This window comes from Manihot esculenta, chromosome 11 (assembly GCF_001659605.2).
Source record: "Manihot esculenta cultivar AM560-2 chromosome 11, M.esculenta_v8, whole genome shotgun sequence".
NCBI classification, from domain to species: Eukaryota; Viridiplantae; Streptophyta; class Magnoliopsida; order Malpighiales; family Euphorbiaceae; genus Manihot; species Manihot esculenta.
The window spans coordinates 12,874,091-12,897,361 of NC_035171.2; the positions used below are offsets into that span (position 1 = coordinate 12,874,091).

The 23,271-nt window shown below is 33.2% G+C and overlaps 2 protein-coding genes and 1 non-coding gene across 3 annotated transcripts; 2 read left to right on the plus strand and 1 right to left on the minus strand.

The window, feature by feature from the left end:
- Nucleotides 1-480: 480 nt before the first annotated feature.
- On the minus strand, nucleotides 481-2,330 carry LOC110625441 (40S ribosomal protein S25-2). Its single transcript, XM_021771030.2, has 3 exons — nucleotides 2,205-2,330; nucleotides 1,921-2,130; nucleotides 481-819 (listed from the first exon to the last, which is right to left on the minus strand). Exons 1-3 carry the CDS (start codon nucleotides 2,205-2,207, stop codon nucleotides 706-708), a joined length of 327 nt encoding a protein of 108 aa, XP_021626722.1. The 5' UTR covers nucleotides 2,208-2,330; the 3' UTR covers nucleotides 481-705.
- Nucleotides 2,331-20,117: 17,787 nt separating this feature from the next.
- TRNAY-GUA lies at nucleotides 20,118-20,210 on the plus strand. The gene is made up of 2 exons: nucleotides 20,118-20,154; nucleotides 20,175-20,210. It is a non-coding gene; the product is annotated as a tRNA-Tyr (tRNA).
- A 2,385-nt stretch (nucleotides 20,211-22,595) lies between these two features.
- Nucleotides 22,596-22,988, plus strand: LOC110625616. Its single transcript, XM_021771249.1, has one exon. The coding sequence runs from the start codon at nucleotides 22,596-22,598 to the stop codon at nucleotides 22,986-22,988; it is 393 nt and encodes a 130-aa protein (XP_021626941.1).
- The last annotated feature ends 283 nt before the right edge of the window (nucleotides 22,989-23,271 follow it).

Below are 23,271 nucleotides of genomic sequence, written 5' to 3' on the forward strand. Positions count from 1 at the left end.
TGTTCCAAATGCGTCCGTAAAATCATATTGAAGAATCAACGATGAATATTCAACAAATTCCTAGTTTGCTGCATGTTTTAAGGGCATCAGTAAATTCATACTGAAGAAACAACAATCAATATTCAAATATGCTGCTAAATCTTTCTGAGACGATTCAGGATATTCCCATCACAAGCACCTGTTATTTCGAACTTAATCCTCCAAATAACAGCTTCCAACAAACCATTCATCACTACCATCTTATAAGGTGTCCAACAAATATGCTTTTCCTCATGTACCGTTTAGTAGATACATGACAGATCAAAGTCAAAACCCACCAACAATATGTTACCGTTAACTGATGGAGACCAAAACATCGGCCTTCGAGGTGGTACATTTGGAGTGTCTAATCCTTTGCCCAGCTTCAGGCCCTTCAGGCCCTTATACCCATTCGACTAAATGCAAAAAGGCAGGCAGTATCACCAAGTACAATACCACAAATTGAAAAACCAAAGAGCTGTTTATAGCAAACTACTCAAAAGGTACAAAAGCTTAATCCAGCATATCAAGAAATCCAAATAAACCTTCTTCAAACACAACTGACAATGGTCTAAGATTGTAACTCATGCATGGAAATCTCTTAAAAAGAAATGCAAAACCAGTCAAGCTTTAGCCAAAAAGAAAAACAGACTACAAAACTAAAAGATACCAACACAAATATGACATCTAGGTGTTTGTTGCCCTAGTGTAGATCTGCTGGCTGGCATGGGCAGAGACCATCCTGATCAAACCTCTTGCCATCAGTTCTCTGATAGCCCTCCTTGCAAGCGATCCATTAATCTGTAGATGCATATAAAAATTAAATGAGAAACAAGTGCATCTAGAATTACTTGGCATTTGAAAGCATTACCCACATTGCGAAAAACATTTATGTAAGAAAGGAAACAATGGCCATTCAAAAACAGTATACTATTTTTAATTTGGACGTCCAAGTCAATGTTGTTTTACCAAGGTCTGTGAAAAGAAAAGAGTTGGTTGCACATCTAAGATGTTGAAGTAGAACAAGGCCACCATAAATGCATTTAGATAGCAGGATTGGATCTAAGAATTCACTGGAGCTTTTAGCTAAAATCTCTAATTAAGAGCTTATTGACAGAGGAAAGGAGAAAGAAAAGAAAAATTTTTAAAACCAAAATCTAAAGATTGCACACAAAAACATATCTATAATAAGTATTCAAAATTCACATCCAAACTATTTGTATAGCATATTTAAGAATCTGGTCTAATTCAGTGAATCTACTCTACTAGAATAAAGAAAAACAAATCAATCATAAATTCTTCACTTCAGATAACTATCCATACAAATGCAACCCAATATATTTCACACTATCCACTTAACCAGAAAAAGGAAAATACATGTAGAACAGTCCAGACATGAAAGTTTGAATTTAGAAGTAAAATAGTCAATGATCTTTAGCTCAGTGGTATTAGGGAGGTCTTGACATCGAGTCATACTAAGCCATATGCCAAAAAAAGGTTAATAAAACATAATATTGATTATAAAACAAAAACAAGGAACAAAAGAAACAAAAATGTTATTGTACTAATTCAATTGCCATGAATAAAAACATTTAAGCTGAACGCTAGATTAATTCAATCGACATGTATAATACAATTACACAACTTCAATCGGGGACAAAGATTATTATACTAATCTCATCTCTTGACCACATTCACAAGTGTCAAAACATTGATATTTTCATACACAGAGCACTCTGTAACAGTTCAGAACCATGCTCGAACAATCAAACTACAAAATCATAAGCTCATTAAATACATCCCATACCATAACTGGGTTGCTATCATTCTCCTAAGATATCAATAACTGCAAGGCAAATGGGTGTATTAAACAAAAGAGAGTTAAAAGAAGAAAAAGATTACCCTTAAACGATCGGAGAGGATAGAGGGTGTGATGAGCTTGTACTTGGGGGCTTCGGAGAGAAGCTTATCATAGGTGGCTTGATCGAACAAGACCATGTTGTTAACCTTCTCCTTTTGCTTTCCTTTGCTCCACTTCTTCTTCTTCTGCTTCCCTCCTCCAGACTTCGCCGGCTTCGATGACGGTGGTGGAGCCTTATCCTTCTTTGGCGCCTACAAAACAAATACCCATTAATCAAAATTCCTAATTTTTCATATGTCAGGGGAAATATAGATCTGAGACATACCATTGGATCCGATCAGCTACAGAGCTATGAGCAACGAGAAGACTCAGAGAGAAGCAGTGCTGCAGCTGTGGAGGCTTTAGTATCTGATATATCTACCGAGTGCAAGACTGGGGTACTAGGGTTTGTTGGATTTAGAACGACAAAACGGTGGCGTTTCTATATTAACTATTCACTCTGCATTCGGTCATGCTGATCCAGCCCATTTGCCTAGCCCAAACTCGTTCTTTTTTTTTTTCTTTTTTTTTTTTTTTGTCTTTTTTAAGAAAGGAAGAGTTGAAGATTTGATTTAAGATTTTGTGCAATAATATTTTGCAAATAATTTTTTTTAAAGAAAAAATATCTTTGGAACATAATTTATTTTTTACTATTTAATTACGATATTAAAAATAAATATTTTTATTAGCTACTTTTTTGAATTTCTTAAATATCAAAAAATTATTTTTCTAAAAAATATTTTTTAACATTTCCTTAAATTTAAGAAATTTAAAAGTGAATTGATTAATGTGATACGTAATGACTTTCCTAAACTTATATTATTATGATTCCATATATTTTATAAAAAAATATTTTTTCAATAAAATACTTTTTAGATTTGCTGATGTTGTCAAACTAAATGATAATAAATATATTGCTTTACTAAAAAATTATTTTCATTGAAAATTTTATTACATATAAATTATTTTTCTTGAAATAAATATAAACTTTATGAGAAAAACGACTTTTAAATGAGTGTTTATTATTGGTAAATTTATTATTTAGTTTTTTATTATAAAACCTATTAATTGATATTAAACGTATTAGAAATTTTTAAAAAATCAATAATTATTTTATTAATTTTTATTATTAAATATTTTACTATTTAATTTATAAAATTTAAAAAATTTATTAATTAATTTTTTAGTATCGTAAAATATATATTAATTAGTCTTTTTTGATGATAGTATTTTACACTTTTTTTTATAATGTTTAATGATTAAAATTAATAAATAAATTAGTTAATGAAATTTTTTAAGAATTTTTTAATATAGTTTTTTAAAATTAATATATAAAAATTAATTCTTTTTATTATTTAGCTTTATTTATGTTTCGGAAGAATAATTTTTTTATATTTTTTATTGTTTAAAGCTTTAAAAAAAATTGGTCAATTTACATTGCATCCGAAAGTAGACCGTGGATTAATTTTGATTATACTTATGCCCGGAGGAGAAAGATTTTCGCTATTGAATAAACAATAATATTATCTATATTGGACGAATTTATCTAATATCATAACATTTTATAATTGTTTAATGTATTTGATGATAAACAAAATATACATATGTATATTTAAAATATTTAATTTATTTTATTTTCAGTTTTTATCTTAATTAATACCATACTTTTCAATTTAATTATAGTCTTAATTTTTTTTAGAAAAATGCTTTTTATTAAAAAAATTAGAAACATGAATCGATAGCTTGAATCACCAATTGGACGTCCTAATAATCACATGATACCAACCTCACTCTTTATCCAACTAAATACTTCTCGAATTATTACAGCTTTCATTGCTTTTGCGCTACAAAAATCAACATGTCTCCGAGCCTTCTCAACAACAAAATGACCATCACAATTGCAAAACAATTGTACCAATACCCATATAACCTGTACTTGAACCAATGGAGGTGTCAACATTGATTTTTAGAGCCCTTGTTGGAGGAGCCCAAGCACTAGAATTCTGTCTTTGTCGACTCTCCAGCTATGGCTTAAAATTGTCTTTACTCCACTCCTCATAGAACCGTGAAGCCATGAGAACAATCTGGGCATGAGTTTTAATTTTATTCTCCCAAACCAGCAAGTTTTGATTTGTCCAGATCGTCCAAACTGTCATTACCATTATACACTCTTATGAATCCGTTATTATAACAAAGACTTGCGAAAACTATTCTAACAAATTGTTCACCATCGAAAACTGCCTGCTACTACTTGATTTCCACCAAACTTCATTTGCAAAGGGACAGTAAAGTATTAAGTGCAGAACTGTTTCACTACTCGAAATACAAAAGGGACAGAAATCAGTAACCGGCACATGTCGAGTCTAAAGAATAGCACGACATGGTAACAGATTTGAAAGAGCTCTCCAAACCATATTACAGACCTTAGGCGAGACCTTGCACCTCCATATCTTCTTCCAAACAGTAACCGGAGTAGGTGAAGGAGGACCCAAGTTCTAGAGTAAACACACATAAGCACTCTTCACAGAATAAGAGCCCTTTTCTTCATGCATCCAACACAACCTATCTGCTATTGAAGCTATGCTCAAAGGAATGGCTAAAATTTTACTTCAATCCACCTCATTAAACAAGGAATTAATATTATGCAAGTTCCAACCACGATTACATATTAAATCTGAGACAAGGAAAACAAAGGAATTATCGTGTTGTGGCAGCCAAGGAGAATCCCAAATCAAGATATTGTCACCTTTACCCACACTTCAATATATTATTTATTTAACTAGATTATTCACTTCCCAAAAACCACGCCAAAGGTAACTCGGATTAGAACTAAGAAATGCCTCCAAATATGATGTAACAGGAAAATATTTGGCCTCCAAAGCTTGTGTAATTAGAGCATCAGGTTTAGTGATTAAGTTCCACCCTTGTTTCCTCAAAAGAGCCATATTAAACTCCCGAAATTATTTGAAACCAAGGCTGCTAATCGTTTTATCACAAGCCATCCTATCCAATATCATCCATCGAGTTCCTTTCTCATAATTCTGTCCATTACCTTCACCAAAATGCTGACATTACCCATTCTATCTCTTAGTAGAGAGTCTTTGAAAGCAAAAACAAGCTCATAGCATAGTTAGGAATTGCCTAGAGAACCGTCTTCAACAAGACTTCTTTACCTGCTCATGATAATGGCCTTCACTTCCAAGAATCAAGTTTCTTCTAAACCTTGTCTTTCACATAAGCAAACACCTCTTTCTTGCTCCTTCCTATGTGAGAAGGCATTCCCAAATAAGAACCCAATGAATCTTTTTCCACCACCTCAAGACTTTCACAAATAGCCTTCCAAATATTTTATGGGGTATTCCTTAAAAAAGTAATCGATGACTTATTAAAAATTGAACATCTCACTTGAAGCTTCTTCATATTAAGCTAAAATAACCTTCAAAGTTTCGGCCTCCTGAATTGTTGCATTAATAAAAACAAGGCTATCGTCTATGAGAAACAAGTATGAAATAATAGAGCCACCTCTAGAAATCCTACTTCCATGTAGTAAGCCATCTTCTACTGCTGCTTGAATTAAGATCGAAAGGCTCTCTGCACAAAGTATAAAGATATATAGTGATAATGGGTCACCCTGGCAGAGTCTCCGACTAGGAATAACTGAACCTTTCATTTTGCAAAATCATATTGAACTGTGGATAAATAATTCAAAATAAGGCTGACCCAATCATCCCGAAATCCCATTTAAAGTAAAATATGTATGACATAACCCCATTCCATTCTATAAAAAGGTAATATTTGCTATCTATTATAATAGAGATTACAATATATTTATACACAAGAGATGAGAGACTATATAAAGAAAATGAAATCAAGCTTATGATCATACAATCTCTAAGATTAAGCAACTAACACATCTATCAATATTTACTTTCTATATTAACATATTTACTTCCTATAACCTGTACACTACAAAAAAACAGTGATTTAGCGACCAAAATTTTGGTCGCTATTATGAAATAGCGACTATTTAGCGACCAAAATGAAATGGTCGGTGTTTGGCCAGTCGCTAAATTTTTTGCGACAATCTGGAAATTGGTCGCTAAAATAGCGACCAATTAGCGACCATTTTTTGGTCGCTAATTTGGTGTCGTGGCTAATTAGGTATTAGAAATATTAGTCGCTAAATGGTCGCTATTTTGTCGTTAAATTTTAGTCGCTGAATGGTCGCTGTTTTGGTCGCTAATTTGGTCGCTATTTCGTTGTTATTTGGTCGCCTCAGAGAAGAGCATTTGGTCGCTGTGTGAAAGTAAATTGGTCGTTAAATTTTGGTCATTAAATGGTCTTTGTGTTGGTCGCTAATTTGGTCGCTATTTGGTTGCTATTTGATCGCCTCAGAGAAGAGCATTTGGTCGCTGAGTGGAAGTAAATTGGTCGTTAAATTTTGGTCGTTAAATGGTCGCTATTTTGGTCGCTAATTTGGTCGCTATTTAGTCGCTATTTGATCGCATCAGGGAAGAGCATTTGGTCGCTGTGTGGAAGTAAATTGGTCGTTAAATTTTGGTCGTTAAATGGTCGCTATTTTGGTCGCTAATTTGGTCGCTATTTAGTCGCTATTTGATCGCATCAGAGAAGCAATTAGTCGCTATTTCGTCGCTATTTCATCGGAAATTAATAGTAAAATTAAAAAAATATTTATTATTTAATTTATTTTTGTGGCTGATTAGTCACTAATAAATGCATTTAAATCTGATTCATATTATTTTTGAGATTAATTCATAAACCTGCTATAATATCAATATGTACACACACATTCCAATACATAAAACATCAAAGACAATATATACACATAATTTTCATTTCATGATTCTGCAATCTAAAAGTTCAAAACATTACTATAGTTCAATACTAAGAAACTTAAAATATCTCAAAATATATAATGGATCCAAATAGTTTCAAATTCATATCATAATATATAAGTGTTTAAGTACATGAGAAATGACATCATGCTAATCCATATGTGAATCACCAAGGGATCTACGAGCTGGAGGAATATCAGACGATGATGGCATCAATGAGGAAGACTGTTGTCCCATCTTCGTTGTCTGTAATTCTTCACGCATTTGAGCTATCACCTGATTTTGGTCTTCTACAAGTTTTTGCAAACTATTATACTTCTCTTCAAACTTTGCTTCAATTTCCTTCTTCCATTCTGGTGATTGGGATGATGGAACATTTGTTGATGTTCCCCCAGTTCCTGTTTGAGAGAAAGCAGAAGAGGCAGCACTACCTAAACCATAAACTCGACTTCCTTGCCATCCTCCTGCTGCAGTAATGAACAATTGATCCTCATTAATAGTTCCTCCATCTCCTTCCACATGATCTGATCCCACATACTGGCTTGAATATTGTTCTTTTAGCTTCAGATAATTTTCCTACAAAATCACATAATAACTGTTCAATTTGAATACTAAAGTAAGGAAAAATGCTAAGACATAAAAGATATGACAATTATAATACCTGCAAGATATCACATTTACAATACTTGCAAGATATCATAATAGAAAAATCAATTACACAACTGAGAATCATAAACAATTTCCTTGTGAGAATCACCTAGATATCACAATCATACTTGCAACTGAAAATCAATCACACAACTCAAGATCAATCAACAACTCAAAATCAATCACACAACTGAGAATCATAACCAATTTCCTTATGAGAATCACCTAGATATAAAAATCATACTTGTGAGAATCATAACAACTCGATCCCGGAATAGAACTTGAAGAAGTTGGGGCAATGGGGGCAACTGGAGCAAGTGGAGGGGCTGCAGGGGCTGAGTATGATACAGGGGTTGTTGGAGTAAGTGTTGGGGCTCTAAAGTCAACTGAAGAAGGTGCAGTGGTTATAATGCCTTGACCATGAACAATTTCTGGATCACCTCGGCCTCGGCCTCTACCTGTACCCGTTAAAACACCACGATCAACATTACGTGCATCTTCTTTACCTTTACCCCTGGCCATATCTGCACAAAAAAAATCCAACAGGAGATTAGTATGTTGTAAAAGTAAAAATAATCAACAATAATAAAAAAGATAATTAAAGCAAAAAAGTTTACTATACAGCTTAGAGTTGACTAATCTAAGTAATATTCATCATTGTCTGAAGTTGAATAATGATATGTTTCATCTTCTTCTTCTTCTTCAACTAATTCCGAAATCAACACTTCACCACCCGCTGGATCATTTAATGTCTCAGGTAATCCTTCTTCATTTAAGACTAAAGGTTGCAAAGTTACAGTATCTTCTTGATATGCATCTTTTGTTGACGCTGTCGAAGGTACAACAACATTTGGTAATTCAATCACTGGCCTGACTTTAATTTTTATCACAGATTGCTAATCAGACCTTGCTCGTCTTAAAGAAGGATAAGGAATGTAATAAACTTGTTGTGCCTGGCTAGCCAAAACAAATGGCTCATACTTATGAAATCTCCTTCTTTGATTTACATCCACAATATTATACATTAAATGAATTTTCACTCCAACATTTGGGGTAGGATCAAACCATTCACAGTGGAATAGAACTGTCCGCTTCATAGGTAAAGCCGGGTACTCTACTTCAAGAACCTCTATCAACTTAAATGGCTCATAATAATATTGTTTTATAACTATACAAATTACTAAAATCAATTATAGATAATTATCATATTTTATAAAAGAGAAATAAATTAATTAACAGTATAATTTATCAAAGAGAAATAAATTGATTAATTAATTTAATTGCATGATAAATTAATTAACCGTATAATTTTATTTTATCTAAATATTAATATGTATTTTATATATTAATATTTAATATATTTTATTATTAATATTTAAACTAAAAATATTACTGACTCTATATAATTTCAGTGCTACCAGAAAATTTCAGCAATTTGAATCAGTAGGAGCTTATCAAAAATGTCCTAAGGGTTGGCAATACTATTGAGAAAAGAACTTCCTTACATATATTAGCTAGAGAATATTAAAAATTGATTAAAAAATATTTTTTTTATATGTTTTCATCACAGGAATACTAAAGAAAATAACAATGAAATAACATCAGATTGATACTGAAGAAAGATAACCAAGTGTGCAATGCAATAAAAGATGATCCACTGTCTTTGCCATTAGAATGCATTAAATAGCTGATATCCATCAAAACAACAATTAAAATAATTCTTTTCCTGAAAAAACACTCCTTTGACCATAAAACTCAATGCAAACATGACCTAAGTCTACATCCTGGGAACAAACATATATAAGACATTAAAAAAAGGTTTTTAAGGCCTATTTATTGATAAAGAGCGAGCCACTTTGTCAACCTCTATAGCCTAAATTCTTCAAACCTAAAAAGAATATGAACATACTGCCAAATTGTTTAAGCATGTGCTATAGCACCATGGGAATAATGCTCACGCTGGTTTTAATGATCCGTATCAAAAGTGAAAAGTATCAACAGTAGGACATATTCAAATTTGAAATATGTGTTAGAAACTTGAAATATCCTTTGATAACAAGGAAGACATGAATGCCCATGCCCAAAGCCTTCAAGTTCATAATTTATTTAACTTCCTTCTTTGGTACTTGACATGCCAAAGTTACAATCTGAACTAAACATAAGCAAATTGCACATAAGATGGTCCTAAGACACCTGACTGCCCATTGCCATCATAAAAAATTGATGTACTTAACTCTCAATCTAACGCAACAGCATAGAAGATAAAAGGGAAATAGTTCAGCTATATAAATCAATCTGAAATTAAGAAGAATGAAAGACCCATTGGCCAAGGATTGTCAGAGTTGGCTGCTAATATCTGTGCAAAATTGACTACAGCTTCCTACCTCTCTAGCAACTTGTACAAGGCTGAGAGAAGTAATGACAGAGGTCACAGAGCTAGCTTTCTTGTAAATTCCCATGTCTTAATTAAATAATACAACTTAATCTATTCATGCTCCACAATCTCTTGTTAATTCTCATCTTTCCAGAACTAATTGCAGAGCTAGCTTTCTTGTGCACTCTGCTCATCCAATAAATTCCAGAACGAATGACAGAGCTAGCTTTCTTGTGCACTCTGCTCATTCCAATAAATACTGAAACTAAAATCCAGATAAATGGATTTACACGAAAAATGACACATGGACCTAATATGGGAAGTCAGTGGTAGATCCTGAAAATTTTGGTCAGTGCAGACAATGCACAAAACACACATAAATATTTGTATAAATAAAAAAAATCACATATGCATATAAATAAAATTATGAATAAATCACTCACTCCACAAAGTGGAGACAGAGAAGTACTTGAGATTTATATAAATAGAAATAATTACATATGCCTAAAAATAAAAACTTAGAATAAATCACTAACTGTAAATGGTGGTGGCAATTTAAATGGCTAAGTGGGGACAATGAGAATTAATTGAGAGGGAGCAAATTTATAAAAGCACAAAACTCTATACAGTAAGGCCAATTTAAAGCAATTAAAGCAAACAACCCAAATAGTAAATGAAAATGCTGATAACTAATAAGCCAAAACTCATAGTCAATTGTGAGATTGAGAATCCATCCTTTCACACTTTTATGGGAGAGAGGATAATATCCAAACTTAAAATGCTAAGCATTTAATAATCAAAGCATTCATAGAGGTTAAGCAAACAAAATTAAAACATTAATAATAAAGACACTCACTCGTTCTAAAGGTAAGAAAAATGCAGAAGCACTAGAAGACTTGCTGCCAGCATTCAAGGCCACAGCCCTGCCTTGCCAATCAATCACTGGGGAACCACTTGAACCACCCTTAGTCCCAGATGCAGCCTAAAGGTAAAGATACAAGTCAAAACAATAATAAGTGGCAAGTTGCAAGGTATTAGTAACATGCCACGAATTAACAATCTTGTACACAAGCTTAGCAAAATCAAGAGAAGTGTTCTAGATCCAACAACAACAACTAAGCCTTTATCCCAAACTAGTTGGAGTCATTCATATGGATCCTGTTCACCATTTAGCTTTATTTGAGACCAGTTCTTCAACACAAATACATACAAATTGTGACCCTTGATACGCAATCATAAGCTGGTCCAACAAAAAGAGAGAAACAATGCACAAGCAAATCTATACAGCCAAGGTAGTTGACTGACTTATGAAGTCTGAGATTGCAAAGCAGTTAGAATAGCAAAACAGAAAAATTTACCATTTTGACTGATGCAGAACTCACCTATTACTAATATCCATTGTCTTATGATGAATAAAAAAAATATGTAGAATGAAAATTTTAAAAAGAAATTATAAATACTGCAAGTAATTAAGTTCACTTCCAAACAGCCATGAGATACCAATATTAATGTGGAGTTCCATGGTTGCATCATGCAAAAAAAATGAAATAATACTGATTAGGTGACCCACTTATTGAACTATTTGAAAATTCTCTCAATGTGATTGCTAGCATCAAGAATTGTTTCAGCTACGAAAAAGCAAAGACAAGTTTCACAGATCTATATAGGACTACTCACTTAAACCTCCTTCACCCGAAAATTCCCAAAATTGCATCCTAAGCTAAAACCCCACCGAACAAACAAAGAGGGGGAAAATAAGAAAAGAAAGCGAAAAATTAAAAAAGTTTGAAATAAATAAACAAATGAAAATTGAGGAGAAGCCATAAACAGATAATAGAGGAGAAACTGAGTAAAGAGAAGACAGAGACAAAAACTGAGCAAACCTGAAGAGAGTTCCAGTCAAAGGAGATTTCGCCGTCGTCGACTGGGTGGAGATAGGAGACGTCGCCGCTGCCGACTGGGCTGCCGGCACTCTTCAGTGAAGTGGGGGAGAGAGGCGTTGATTGGGAAGGGAATCGGGGGAGAGAGGCGCGGACGGAGAGAGGGAAGTTTGACTCGAGCAAAATGGGAAAATAGAAGAGGGATTAGGGTTAGTTATTAGTGATTAGGGATTAGGAATGAGGGATTAGGATTAGAGATTACGATTAATTTTGTTAGGAATTAGGGATTAATTAGGAATTAGGGTAAGAGATTATAGATTAGTTATTAGGAATTAAGGTTAATTTTATTAGGGATTAGGGATTAATTAGGTATTAGATATTAGGGGTGAGCAGAATTCGGTTCAAATCGAAAAAACCGATCGAACCGAATTGATTTGAAAATTTGGTTCGGTTTTTTATACATTTTGGTTCGGTTCGATTTTTAATTTTAAAAATTTTAATTATTTCGGTTCGGTTCGGTTTTCATAAAAAAAAAAATAAAAAAACCGAACCGAACGGATTAATGATAATAATATGTTTTTTCAATAATATAGAGAAATTAAATCATATGAAGATTAAAATATTTTAATTAAATTTTAAAATACTAAAAATAAAGTGTAAAAAATAAAAAAATTATTAAAAATCGAAACCGATCAAACCGAACCGAATCGAACTGAATCAGACCGGTTCGGTTCGATTTGATTTCTGATCAAAATCGGTTCGGTTCAATTTTTATAAACACTAAAATTTCGATTTTCGGTTCGATTTTGAACCGAACCGACCGAATGCTCACCCCTAATAGATATCAGGGATTAGGATTAGAAATTAGGTTAGATTGTTCCTTAAATTGTCAAAACGACGTCGTTTTGAAATCACTTAATTTAAAATTTTAAATAAAATAAAATTTAATTAAAAATTAAATTAAAATTTTAAAAATAAAATGGTCGTTGATTGGTCGCTATTTAGCAACTAATTATTTTAGTCGCTAAATATGGTCGCAAATAACTCGCGCCATTAATTCCCGCTAAATTTAGCGACCATTTTATATTTGGTCGCTAAATAGCGACCAATTAACGACCAAAAATTGGTCGCTAAGCTTTTTGTTAAATAAATATATTATTTCATTCATTTAGTCGCAAAATGGTCGCTGATTGGTAGCTATATAGCGACCAAAAAAATGGTCGCTAATTTTGGTCGCAATTTCACAGTTTTTTTGTAGTGATAACACTCCCCCTCAACTTGTTACATATATAATTAACTCGAGTCTCGTTTAGAGTTTTAGTGAAGTTATCTCCTAGTTGTTCTGTAGTTTAGATATGTACCTTCTCACGAATAAAATGACAGTCAATCTCGATGTGTTTAGTCCTCTCGTGAAATACTGGATTGGAGACAATGTGAATAGCTGCTTGATTATCACACCACAACTTAGCAGACACCAAATTTGTGAACGCAACCTCTTCCAATAATTGACACACCCACAATACTTCACATATGGCTTGTACCATGGCTTGATATTTAAATTTAGCATTAGAACGAGAAACCATATTAAGAGACCTAGTCCTGGAGCCACTTTCAAGTAGCAAACAATCTGTTCTAGATAGGGGTGAGCATTCGGTCGGTTCGGTTCAAAACCGAACTGAACCGAATAAACCGAAAATTGAAATTTTAGTGTTTATGAAAATCGAACCGAACCGATTTTGGTCAGAAACCAAATTGAATCAAACTGATCTGATTCGGTTCGATTCGATTCGGTTTGATCGGTTTCGATTTTTAATAATTTTTTTATTTTTTTTACACTTTATTTTTAATATTTTAAAATTTAATTAAAATATTTTAATCTTAATATGATTTAATTTCTCTATACTTTTGAAAAAATATATTATTATCACTAATCAGTTCGGTTTTTTTTATTTTTTTCTGATCAAAACCGAACCGAACTGAAATAACCAAAATTTCTGAAATTAAAAACCGAACCGAACCGAAATGTATAAAAAACCGAATTAAATTTTTAAATCGGTTCGATTCGATCGATTTTTTCGGTTTGAACCGAATACTGCTCACCCATAGTTCTAAAGTATCCCACTGAGCAACAGTAGGAGAGAAATAATCTGACTTACCACACTCACATTTTTAATGCAGCAGAATATTCAATACCCTTCGCCTATGATAAGCATGCATCATCTCAAAAACAATGATTGAATTATCATTAATGCTACAGCCATACACAAATGCACTTTGACTTTTAGAAATAATCATAGGCAATAAAGTCTAAAGTCTATTCGCAATCATTTTTGTCATTATTTTAAACAAAACATTACATAATGCAATTGGCTGAAAATCACTCATAAGTTCATATTAGGTACCTTAGGAACAAGAACAATAACTATTTCATTCAACTTTGGCAGAACAACTTCAGTTTGCAGATATACAATACAAAAATTTTAAACTTCATCACTAATAATATCCCAATAGGACTAATAGAACCCCGAATTATAGCCATCCATTCATGTCACTTTATAAGGCTTCATAAAAAAGACAACTTGCTTCACTTCATCCTTTGAAAATTATGCCAGAAGAGTATCATTCTGCTCATCTGAAACAATTCAATCCACCCTTTGCACAACCTGCAATGTGGAATTTGATTGAGCAGAAAATAAATTTGTGAAGTAACTGGACATAATCTCATCTAACCCCAACAAACAATCACATCAATCTTCATTATCATTCTACAAGCATTCTATTCTGTTCTTTTTCTATGAAGTAACCGGACATAATCTCATCTAACCCCAATAAACAATCACACCAATCTTCATTATCATTCTACAAGCATTCTATTTTATTCTTTTTCTGTCGTGCAGTGGCTATTCTATGAAAAAATTGAGTATTTTTATATCATCCTTGCAACCAATACTCTTTCACTCGTTGTTTCTAGAAAATCTCTCATTGGACTAGAAGTTCATGATAACGAGATTTGGCTTGCAAAAATTGCTAGACATTAGCCTGATTTCAAGAACCCGTAAGCCTACTCATAGTACTCTTACATCTTCCAATTTCATGAGAATGCAACACCTATGGTTCCTTACAGGACTGTGCATCCGCCAGTTTGGTTCAATATTAATCGAACTGGTCAAAACCGATTTAATTGAATTTGCTGAATTAAAGACCGAACCAAACAAGTAAGGAAATTGAACCGAATCAAATTGGTTTGATTCGGTTTAGTTCAAAATTAGTTTTTTAACTTATTTTAATCTCCTTACCAATTATCTGCATGTGATAAAATTTTGATTTGATATCTTTAGTAATGGTACAAAGCATATTTCTCAAAATCTCAAATATTATTCGAAATTAATTTTTTTGGGAGATTTACAATTTAGTCTCTGGATATTGCCATTATTAACTAGTCCCTGTATTTTTAGAAACCTATTAAAACATCCTTATGTTTTCTTTCCGTCAACAAAATAGTCCTTCCGTCCTCTTTTTCGTTAAAATTAGATAAAGGAGGAGAGAGGAAATTTTTAAAATTCAATTTTACCCTCAAATAAAATCCTTTATTTAGTCCTTGAATATTGTTATTATTAACAAATTAGTCCTTACATTTTTAAAAATCTATTAAAACGTTTTTATCTTTTTTCATATCTATTAAAACGTTCTTATTATTTCTTTTCGTCAATAAAATAGTCCCTATATTTTCTCATATCTTTTAAAATGTCCTTATCGTTTCTTTCCATCAACGAAATCGTCCTTCCTCATCGTTTCTTTCCGTCAACGAAATCGTCCCTCCCTATATTTTTAGAAATCTATTAAAATGTCCTTATCGTTTTTGTTTGTCAACAAAATAGTCTCTATCTTTTCTCACATCTATTAAAATATCCTTATCGTTTCTTTTTGTCAACGAAATAGTCCATATCTTTTCTTTTCTCCTCCTCCTCCTCCTCCTCCTCCTCCTCCGAAAAAGAAGAAGAAGAAGAAGGAGAAGAAGCAGAAGAGAAAGAAGAAGCAGAAGGAGAAGAAGGAGAAGAAGAAGAGAAAAAGAAGAAAAAAAAGAAGAAAAAAAAAGAAGAAGAAGAAGAAGGAGAAGAAGAAGAAGAAAAAGAAGAAAAAGAAGAAGAAGAAGAAGGAGGAGAAGAAGAAGTAGAAGCAGAAGGAGAAGTAGAAGCAGAAGAAGAAGAAGGAGGAAGAATTGATGAAGAAGAAAAGGAAGGAGGAGGAGGAAAATAATAGGGGGTAATTTAGTCTTTTACTATATTTTTAACGGTAAAAATATACGGAAGGACTACTTTGTTGACGGAGAGAAAAGATAAGGACGTTTTAATAGGTTTCTAAAAATATAGGGACTGACTTGTTAATAATGGTAATACTCAGGGACTAAATTATAAATCTCCCTTTTTTTTCAACCAAATTAAGAGATAAAATTTACCCGAGAGGCTGAGATAGAGCAATACATGAGCATGCGACTTTATCATGGATTGGTCGTTAACTGAGGAGACCTAGCAGATTAAGAGACCAAGTGAGGCAGAGAGCTGGTTGGGAGTGACAGTGAGCACTAACTGGCTACGACGACTGGCGAGATGAGAGTGAGTATGGATGGAGGAAGGACCGACCGACAGCTAACGTGACTTGCGAGAGAGAAATGATTGACTGGAAACAGTAACCAGCGAGACGAGAGTGACTATAGATGGAGGAAGAAAGGACCAACAGCCGATGCATCTTGCGAGAGAGAGGATTGAATGGCTGCAGTGACAAACGAAACGAGAGTGACAATGGATGGAGGAAAGAAGAACTGACGATCGACGCGACTTGCAAGAGAGAGAGGATTGACTGGCTGCAGGTTGTGGCAACCAATGAGACGAGAGTGACTATGGATGAAGGAAGAAAGGACCAACGGGCAACGGCCGATGCGACTCGCGAACGTGAAGGAGAGAGGATTGACTGAAGTCACTGAATGTCTGAACTGAACTTAACCTAAATATAAAAATCAAAATGCATCATTTAAAGAGGAGTTCAGTCGATTCGATTCGATCGAAATATTTCTCCTCTAAAATTGAACTGAACCGACCAAACTAAAATTCTTAAAAACTAAAACCAACCAAATTGTTTTTACCTTAAAATCGAACCAAATTCTAAAATTAAATCAGTTCTATCGATTTTTTTCAATTCAAACCAAATAGTGCTCACCCCTAGTTCTTTACCTTATGCGAAAAGAATTTTACTGCGCTTTTAAAGCCTAAACATCACATCAACCTCAACTACCTCAAGCTAGAATTGTTCAATAAGATGTCAGAAATGAAATTTACAAACCCAATGGTTCTCAAACCGGAACCTAAGATGTTGGTGGCGTGGAACGAAAGCTTGAATTTGTAGTAGAATTAGATAATGTTTCGAAGACATATAATCAAATACATCTATACTAGCATACAAAAACTTTTATAACCATCATTAACCAAAACTGTCTAATTTCTCTTTAATCAACCTTCTATTGGCTCTTCCATGTTCCAAGGTATAAGGATAGTCTTTCATTGGATAATCACACAAACCAACATCCAAAACAATAGAACTTAAACCTTGAATAAGATGATTTGGTTACTGATTTTCACCCTGCTTCTCACCATTGGATATAATACCATTAAAGTCACCTAGACATACCCACGGTGAATTAGAATGGGTAGACAAGGTTCGAAGTAATTGCCACGAATAGTTTTTGCGTGATCTATCAAGCTCTCCATAAAATCTAGTAAGCCGCCATTTATCCACCAAATCCATTTCGACCTCAACATCAATATAACGGACAAAAGAGCTAACTAAATTCACTGCAGCAGCCCTTTCTCAAAGTAAAGTCAAACCACCACTATGCTCCACACAATCCACACAAATAAATCCATCATAATTAATTATTTTATTTATTCATTAATTTTATTAGAAAGATAAATAGTTTCAATTAAGAAAAGAAACTGACCTCTTATCCCTAACAAATTCCTATACAGCTTTAACTGAACGCAGGTTGCCAAGTCCATGATAGTTTTAACTTAGTGTACTCATTATTTTCGGCAAGTTTGGAAACAAGAATCCACCAATAATATATTTTTTGAGCCCATAGAAAAACTATTGCATGTTTAACCATTGCCATCTTTAGGCCCAACATTTTCTGGCATGGCCCTCTTCCTCTTCAGATCGTTAACAATAAGCCCATCTTCTTGAGTATTGACTTCTACACCTTCCATATCAGGATGTGCATTAGCAAATTGATTGGTGGCATTTAAATTTCTACGATTTTCTCCTTCAAACAGGCTATTATGATAATACTTATTTGAATGAAACTCTCCAAGATTTGCGCTTCTTTCAAAACTCGAACCACCTCCCTTCGGCGGCCTTGACCCTCCCTCAACCATCGAACACCAATAAAATTATTATTCCGACAATAAGATGCCCTTAATTCTGGATCGAATTTCCTCATTATTGGCTTCTCCTTTCGATCAAGTAAGCTTCTACCAAACCATTTAGTATGATCCAACATCCCACAAATAAAGCAAAAGTTTGGAAGTTTCTCATAGACAAAGAAGATTTCAAACCACTCTCCTTTCTTATGCCTCACTCTTTACTTGACACCAACGGAATACGAACATCCTTTTCACTATAATGTGCATATAAAAGTCCCATGAACGATAGAAATTGTTCGGTCTGCTTCAATAAATCCCTTCAAAAATTCACCGATACATTGTGGCACTTTTTCAGCTCAAAAACCCAAATTTAGTCCCTTAACTTGCACCCACAGATTCACGTGAAATAATGGAACTTCATTTGGACATGAAGAACTTCCAAACCAATCAAGCAATAAATAGTCGCTTCGAAAATGTTCATGTACTCATCTTTAGCACCCTTTTCACATCCATTTCATGGTGAAACTAAAAAATATACACCCCTTCTTCTTCATCAGAAACAGTTAAACCCATAAAAGGTTGCCATAGAAACGCTAGGGTTTGCTTCATTGCATTGAAATTAATCACTATTTGTGATAAAAATCTACCCACGAAACAAAGAGAAAATCAATAAGATCTTAGGCAATCACATTATCAGAAAAAACAAGACCATAATCCTCCTTGCCTTCCATCGATAAGGCAACCCATCTCAACTGAAATATTATTCTCGTCAACCATATCCAAGTTAATGAAACAAAGAAATAAAGAAATATAAGAAATGAATAAAAAGAATCAATAAAACTTGTTTATAACATCTCAATTGAAATATTATTCTCGTCAACCATATCCAAGTTAATGAAACAAAGAAATAAAGAAATATAAGAAATGAATAAAAAGAATCAATAAAACTTGTTTATAATAGGAGAAATAAAGAAATATAAGGAATGAATAAAAAGAATCAATAAAACTTGTTTATAATAGGAGCAAGACGAAACCTCTCTCAAACCCCTCTATATTTTTAAAACAATAAACCAATTATAGTCTTGAATTTTATATTAAATCTATCAAGAAGTTTAATCCAAATATCAATAAATTAAACTTTTAAAATTTAGTCTAGATTTAAAAAAGAGAGGGAGAGATGAATTTAATCAAATCTTGATTTTTTTTTTTTTCTTTTTGGATTAAATTGAGGTAAAAACGGGCATAATACTCAATTTCACCTCTATACTTATTGAGAAATTTTAATTTTAGCTTTTTTTTCAACTTTTCATTTAAACTAACACAAAAGTTTCAATTTAAAATAAAATAATAATAATAATAATAATAATAATAAGGAAAAATTAATCTTCTCCTTTTCAAGTTAAATAAAAAAATTCAACTTAACATTAAAAATTGAGTTTCTTGATTTTTTTTTTAATAACTAAATCAATAAATTAAAGAATTTAGGTCAAAAGTTTTTTTTTTAATTTATTTTTGAGCAAATTGAACTTGAATTAAAATTTTTAACTAATTAAAATAAAAATATGAAATAAATTAATTGAATATCTCTAATAAATATACCATTAACATCAGCGGCTCTAAATGTCAAGTAGGCCTATTCTTAATCAATAGATTTTTTTTTTCTAAAAAAAAAATCACAAGAAGGCCCATCCACTAACTGGATTAGTGGTGTATTACATGCAAAAGCCATCAAAGTTAGCACATAGATAACATCAAGAGCAATTTACTTTTACTTCCTGACTTATTTTTTTTATTTTTAAAACGCAATAATTTAATTTTCGAGTTTTATAATCTTTTAAATTAGAAATCATCAATTTATAGTTGGTTAATAATAGAATGAAATAATTAAATTACTTAAATCCTTGTATATATAACGGTATATTAATTAATATCTCCTAATTTAATAGTTATAAAATTCAAGAACTAGTTTTTTGAGATAATAGAATAAAATTTGATTTTAATAATTTATCAGTAATACCTACAACAGATCCGACCTTAGCTCAGTTGGTAGAGCGGAGGACTGTAGTGGGATCGACCAGGCAGATAATCCTTAGGTCGCTGGTTCGAATCCGGCAGGTCGGACTTTTGTTTTTGCCTTTTTCCGTGGAATGCTCTCTCTCTGGACGCACAAAAGGACTGGGCTTTGTGTTTCCTACCTTTCCGCTTGCAAACAGACATGCTCCTTTTTTCTTCAAATTTTAATGAAAATATTAATTACTAGTAGATTTTTTTTAAAATATTAAAAATAATTTTAATGAAAATATTACTATTTAGTATGGATGATTAATTAATTAAAAGATTTTTTAAAAATATTAGAAATAATTTAATATAATTTTTAAAATTAATAAATCAACTAATAAATTTTTCATATTATAAAAATTAAATAATAATTTTTTTAATTTAATTAACTACTCTCCTATTAGCAAATCGAAATATTAGTGTATATATATCAGTTTAATATACTAAATTATCTTAATGTAAAAATTGTTTTTTTTTTTTTGTCTTTATGACATTTGTTCTGCGGCAAAACTATCAAAACATAGGATCCGTTGGGATTACTTTATAACTATTATTGATAATTGATAACAAATAATTTATTACAACTGATAATTAATTTTATTGAATATATCTTAAGTATTTAGTAAATAAATTGTTATATCGAAAACCTGTTGTCTCCAAATTGAGAGCTTTTCTCTTTTGCTCTTTTTCTCTCTCTCTGCCTTTTCTATACAAAACTTTTCCTTTCTTCATCATTGATTTCTTAATTATTAATTACATTCTTTATCTTTCTCCTTTTGTCATTTTCTCTCTATTTCTTTCTTGTTATCTCTTTCTATTTTTGTCTTTTTCTGCATGGATTCTCACGCTATGAATGTTGACACAATGGCTGAAAAAGTTGCTGAGTTTTCAATGAAAAATGAAGATGAGTCCAAATTGATATAATTCCTGATGAATCAATAAACGGGGATTGGGATCTGAGATGGGCATTGGTTGGAAGGTTTGTGGGGGAACGTTTTATACGACTCCATGAAATGAGTCAAATCATGGCTAGCTATTGGAGACCGGGTATGGGAGTGTCTATTTTAGAGATTTCATCCCCGCGTTTTCTTTTTCAATTTGCTCATGAGGCGGATATACGTTGGATTGATGAACGTGGTTCTTAGGCTTATGAAAACCATTTATTGGTTTATGAGAGGGTTGCAGACGGAGTGAACCCGGCTGATGTCAGTTTGGATAAAGCAGCTTTCTGGATTCAATTGCATCACATGCCATTAGGCTATATTTATGATAATATGGTTAAAAGAATTGGCAGTAAATTGGGTGACATCATGAAAATTGATTCCAATAACTTTACTGGTGTCCCAAAGGAATATTTATAATTGAGAATGATGTTGGATATTACTAAACCGTTGAAGGATCATGTTGTACTCAAAATTCGCAACGGTGGTGCGGTCCAAAACCATAAAGTGCTCCTAAAATTTGAACGTCTTCCCACATTTTGTTTTCGCTGCGGTTTGATTGGTCATGGAGAACGGTTCTGTCGACATAACTATGAGGTAGACAATGGGGAAGTGCCGAGAATGTTTGGTCCAGACTTGCGTGCTCAAAGGAGACGTAATAAAAAATTCATGATTAGTGATCGGTGACTGATTCAGAAACCTCTACTAAAGAGGGCGGTACCAGGACACACTAGTGCAGCTGGCCGGACTAGTGGGGCTAATTTTCATGAGACAAATAAGGTATCCAGCGATGATGTAGGAGATAATGTCGATAGTGGAATTGTTGGCGAGAAGTAGAAGTGGCAGGTGATGTGGCACTAAAGAAGACAACTGGTGGTATAGACAAGGAAACATGGCTGGAAATTGGGATTTCTAAAAAGGTAGGTGATTTTTTTAATTCAACTGAATTTGAGGAGGATGATTCTATTGACTATATGGAGTCAAAGAGGAAAAGGATGGGCCCAGTTACTGAAGCCCAACATTGTGTCATTTCTATGGATGAGGGATGTTCTTCTAAAGATGGCCCAAGTCCAAAAAATGAGTTATTGGCAGGACCTGTCGCTCAGGCCCATCAATCACCATGAGTTGTTTAAGTTGGAATTACCGTGGTCTGGCCAATCCACATGCGATTCGTTTTTTATTGGACTTAGTCCATGATCGTAGGCCTTCTATGTTATTTCTTATTGATACTATTTGCGACATTGAAAAAGTTTTGAAAATAAAACATAAGATTGATTATGATGAGTGTTATGTTGTCCCACGAAGAGATCATAGTAGTGGTTTGGCGCTATTTTGTAAACAAAATATTGAAGTTATGATAAGTGGGAGTTCAGACCATCATATTGACAGTATTGTTAAACTAGCTAATGAGGAGCCTTATAGATGGACCAAGTTTTATGGGTTTTCAAATCGCTCTCAAAGGCACCAGTCCTGAGCCTTATTGCGAGATTTGGCCAGCCACATATCTATGCCATGGATTATTGTTGATGACTTTAACGAACTTCTAAGGTCACATGAGAAAAGGGGGATCTTAGGTCATCCATCTTACCTTAGTAACCAATTTCAACAAGTGTGGCTTGACCTATATCTTCAAGACTTAGGTTATGTTGGTACCCAATTTACTTGGGAAAAATGGAGGGGCACTGATAGATGGGTGGAGGAGTGGTTGGATCGTGCCGTTGCATCTCGATCGTGGATTTCATGGTTTGGAGCTGCAAAGATTTATCATATCTCTCACACTTCATCAGATCATATTCCCATCTTCCTTGATCTACGCAAATTCGTTCCTAAGGTACAAACTAAGAACTTTAAGTTTCAGAATCATTGGTCTTATGAAGAGGAGTGTGGCCGATTGGTTTAAGATTCCTAGTCTTGAGGGGCTAGAATGAGTATTCAAGAATAACTTAATATTTGTAGTACCACTTTGTTGGAATGGAGCAAGTCCAAGGGTGGGGATTTACGGAAGAGGATTAAAATGCAAAAGGATTGTATTGATCGTCTAAAAGGTCGTAGAGAAAGCTGGGCTGTTCAAGAATTATGTGCAGCGAAGGGGAAACATTTTAAACTACTGAATCAGGAAGAGGTGTTTTGGAAACAAAGGGCTAAATTGTTTTTGTAACGACCCAAAAATCGGACCGCTACCG

Coding starts and splice junctions, on each gene's coding strand:
- LOC110625616 (XM_021771249.1), top strand. CDS start 22,596: ATGCCATGGATTATTGTTGATGACTTTAACGAACTTCTAAGGTCACAT.
- LOC110625441 (XM_021771030.2), bottom strand. Junction 820..1,920: donor TCCTCTCCGATCGTTTAAGG/GTAATCTTTTTC, acceptor ATGCATCTACAG/ATTAATGGATCGCTTGCAAG.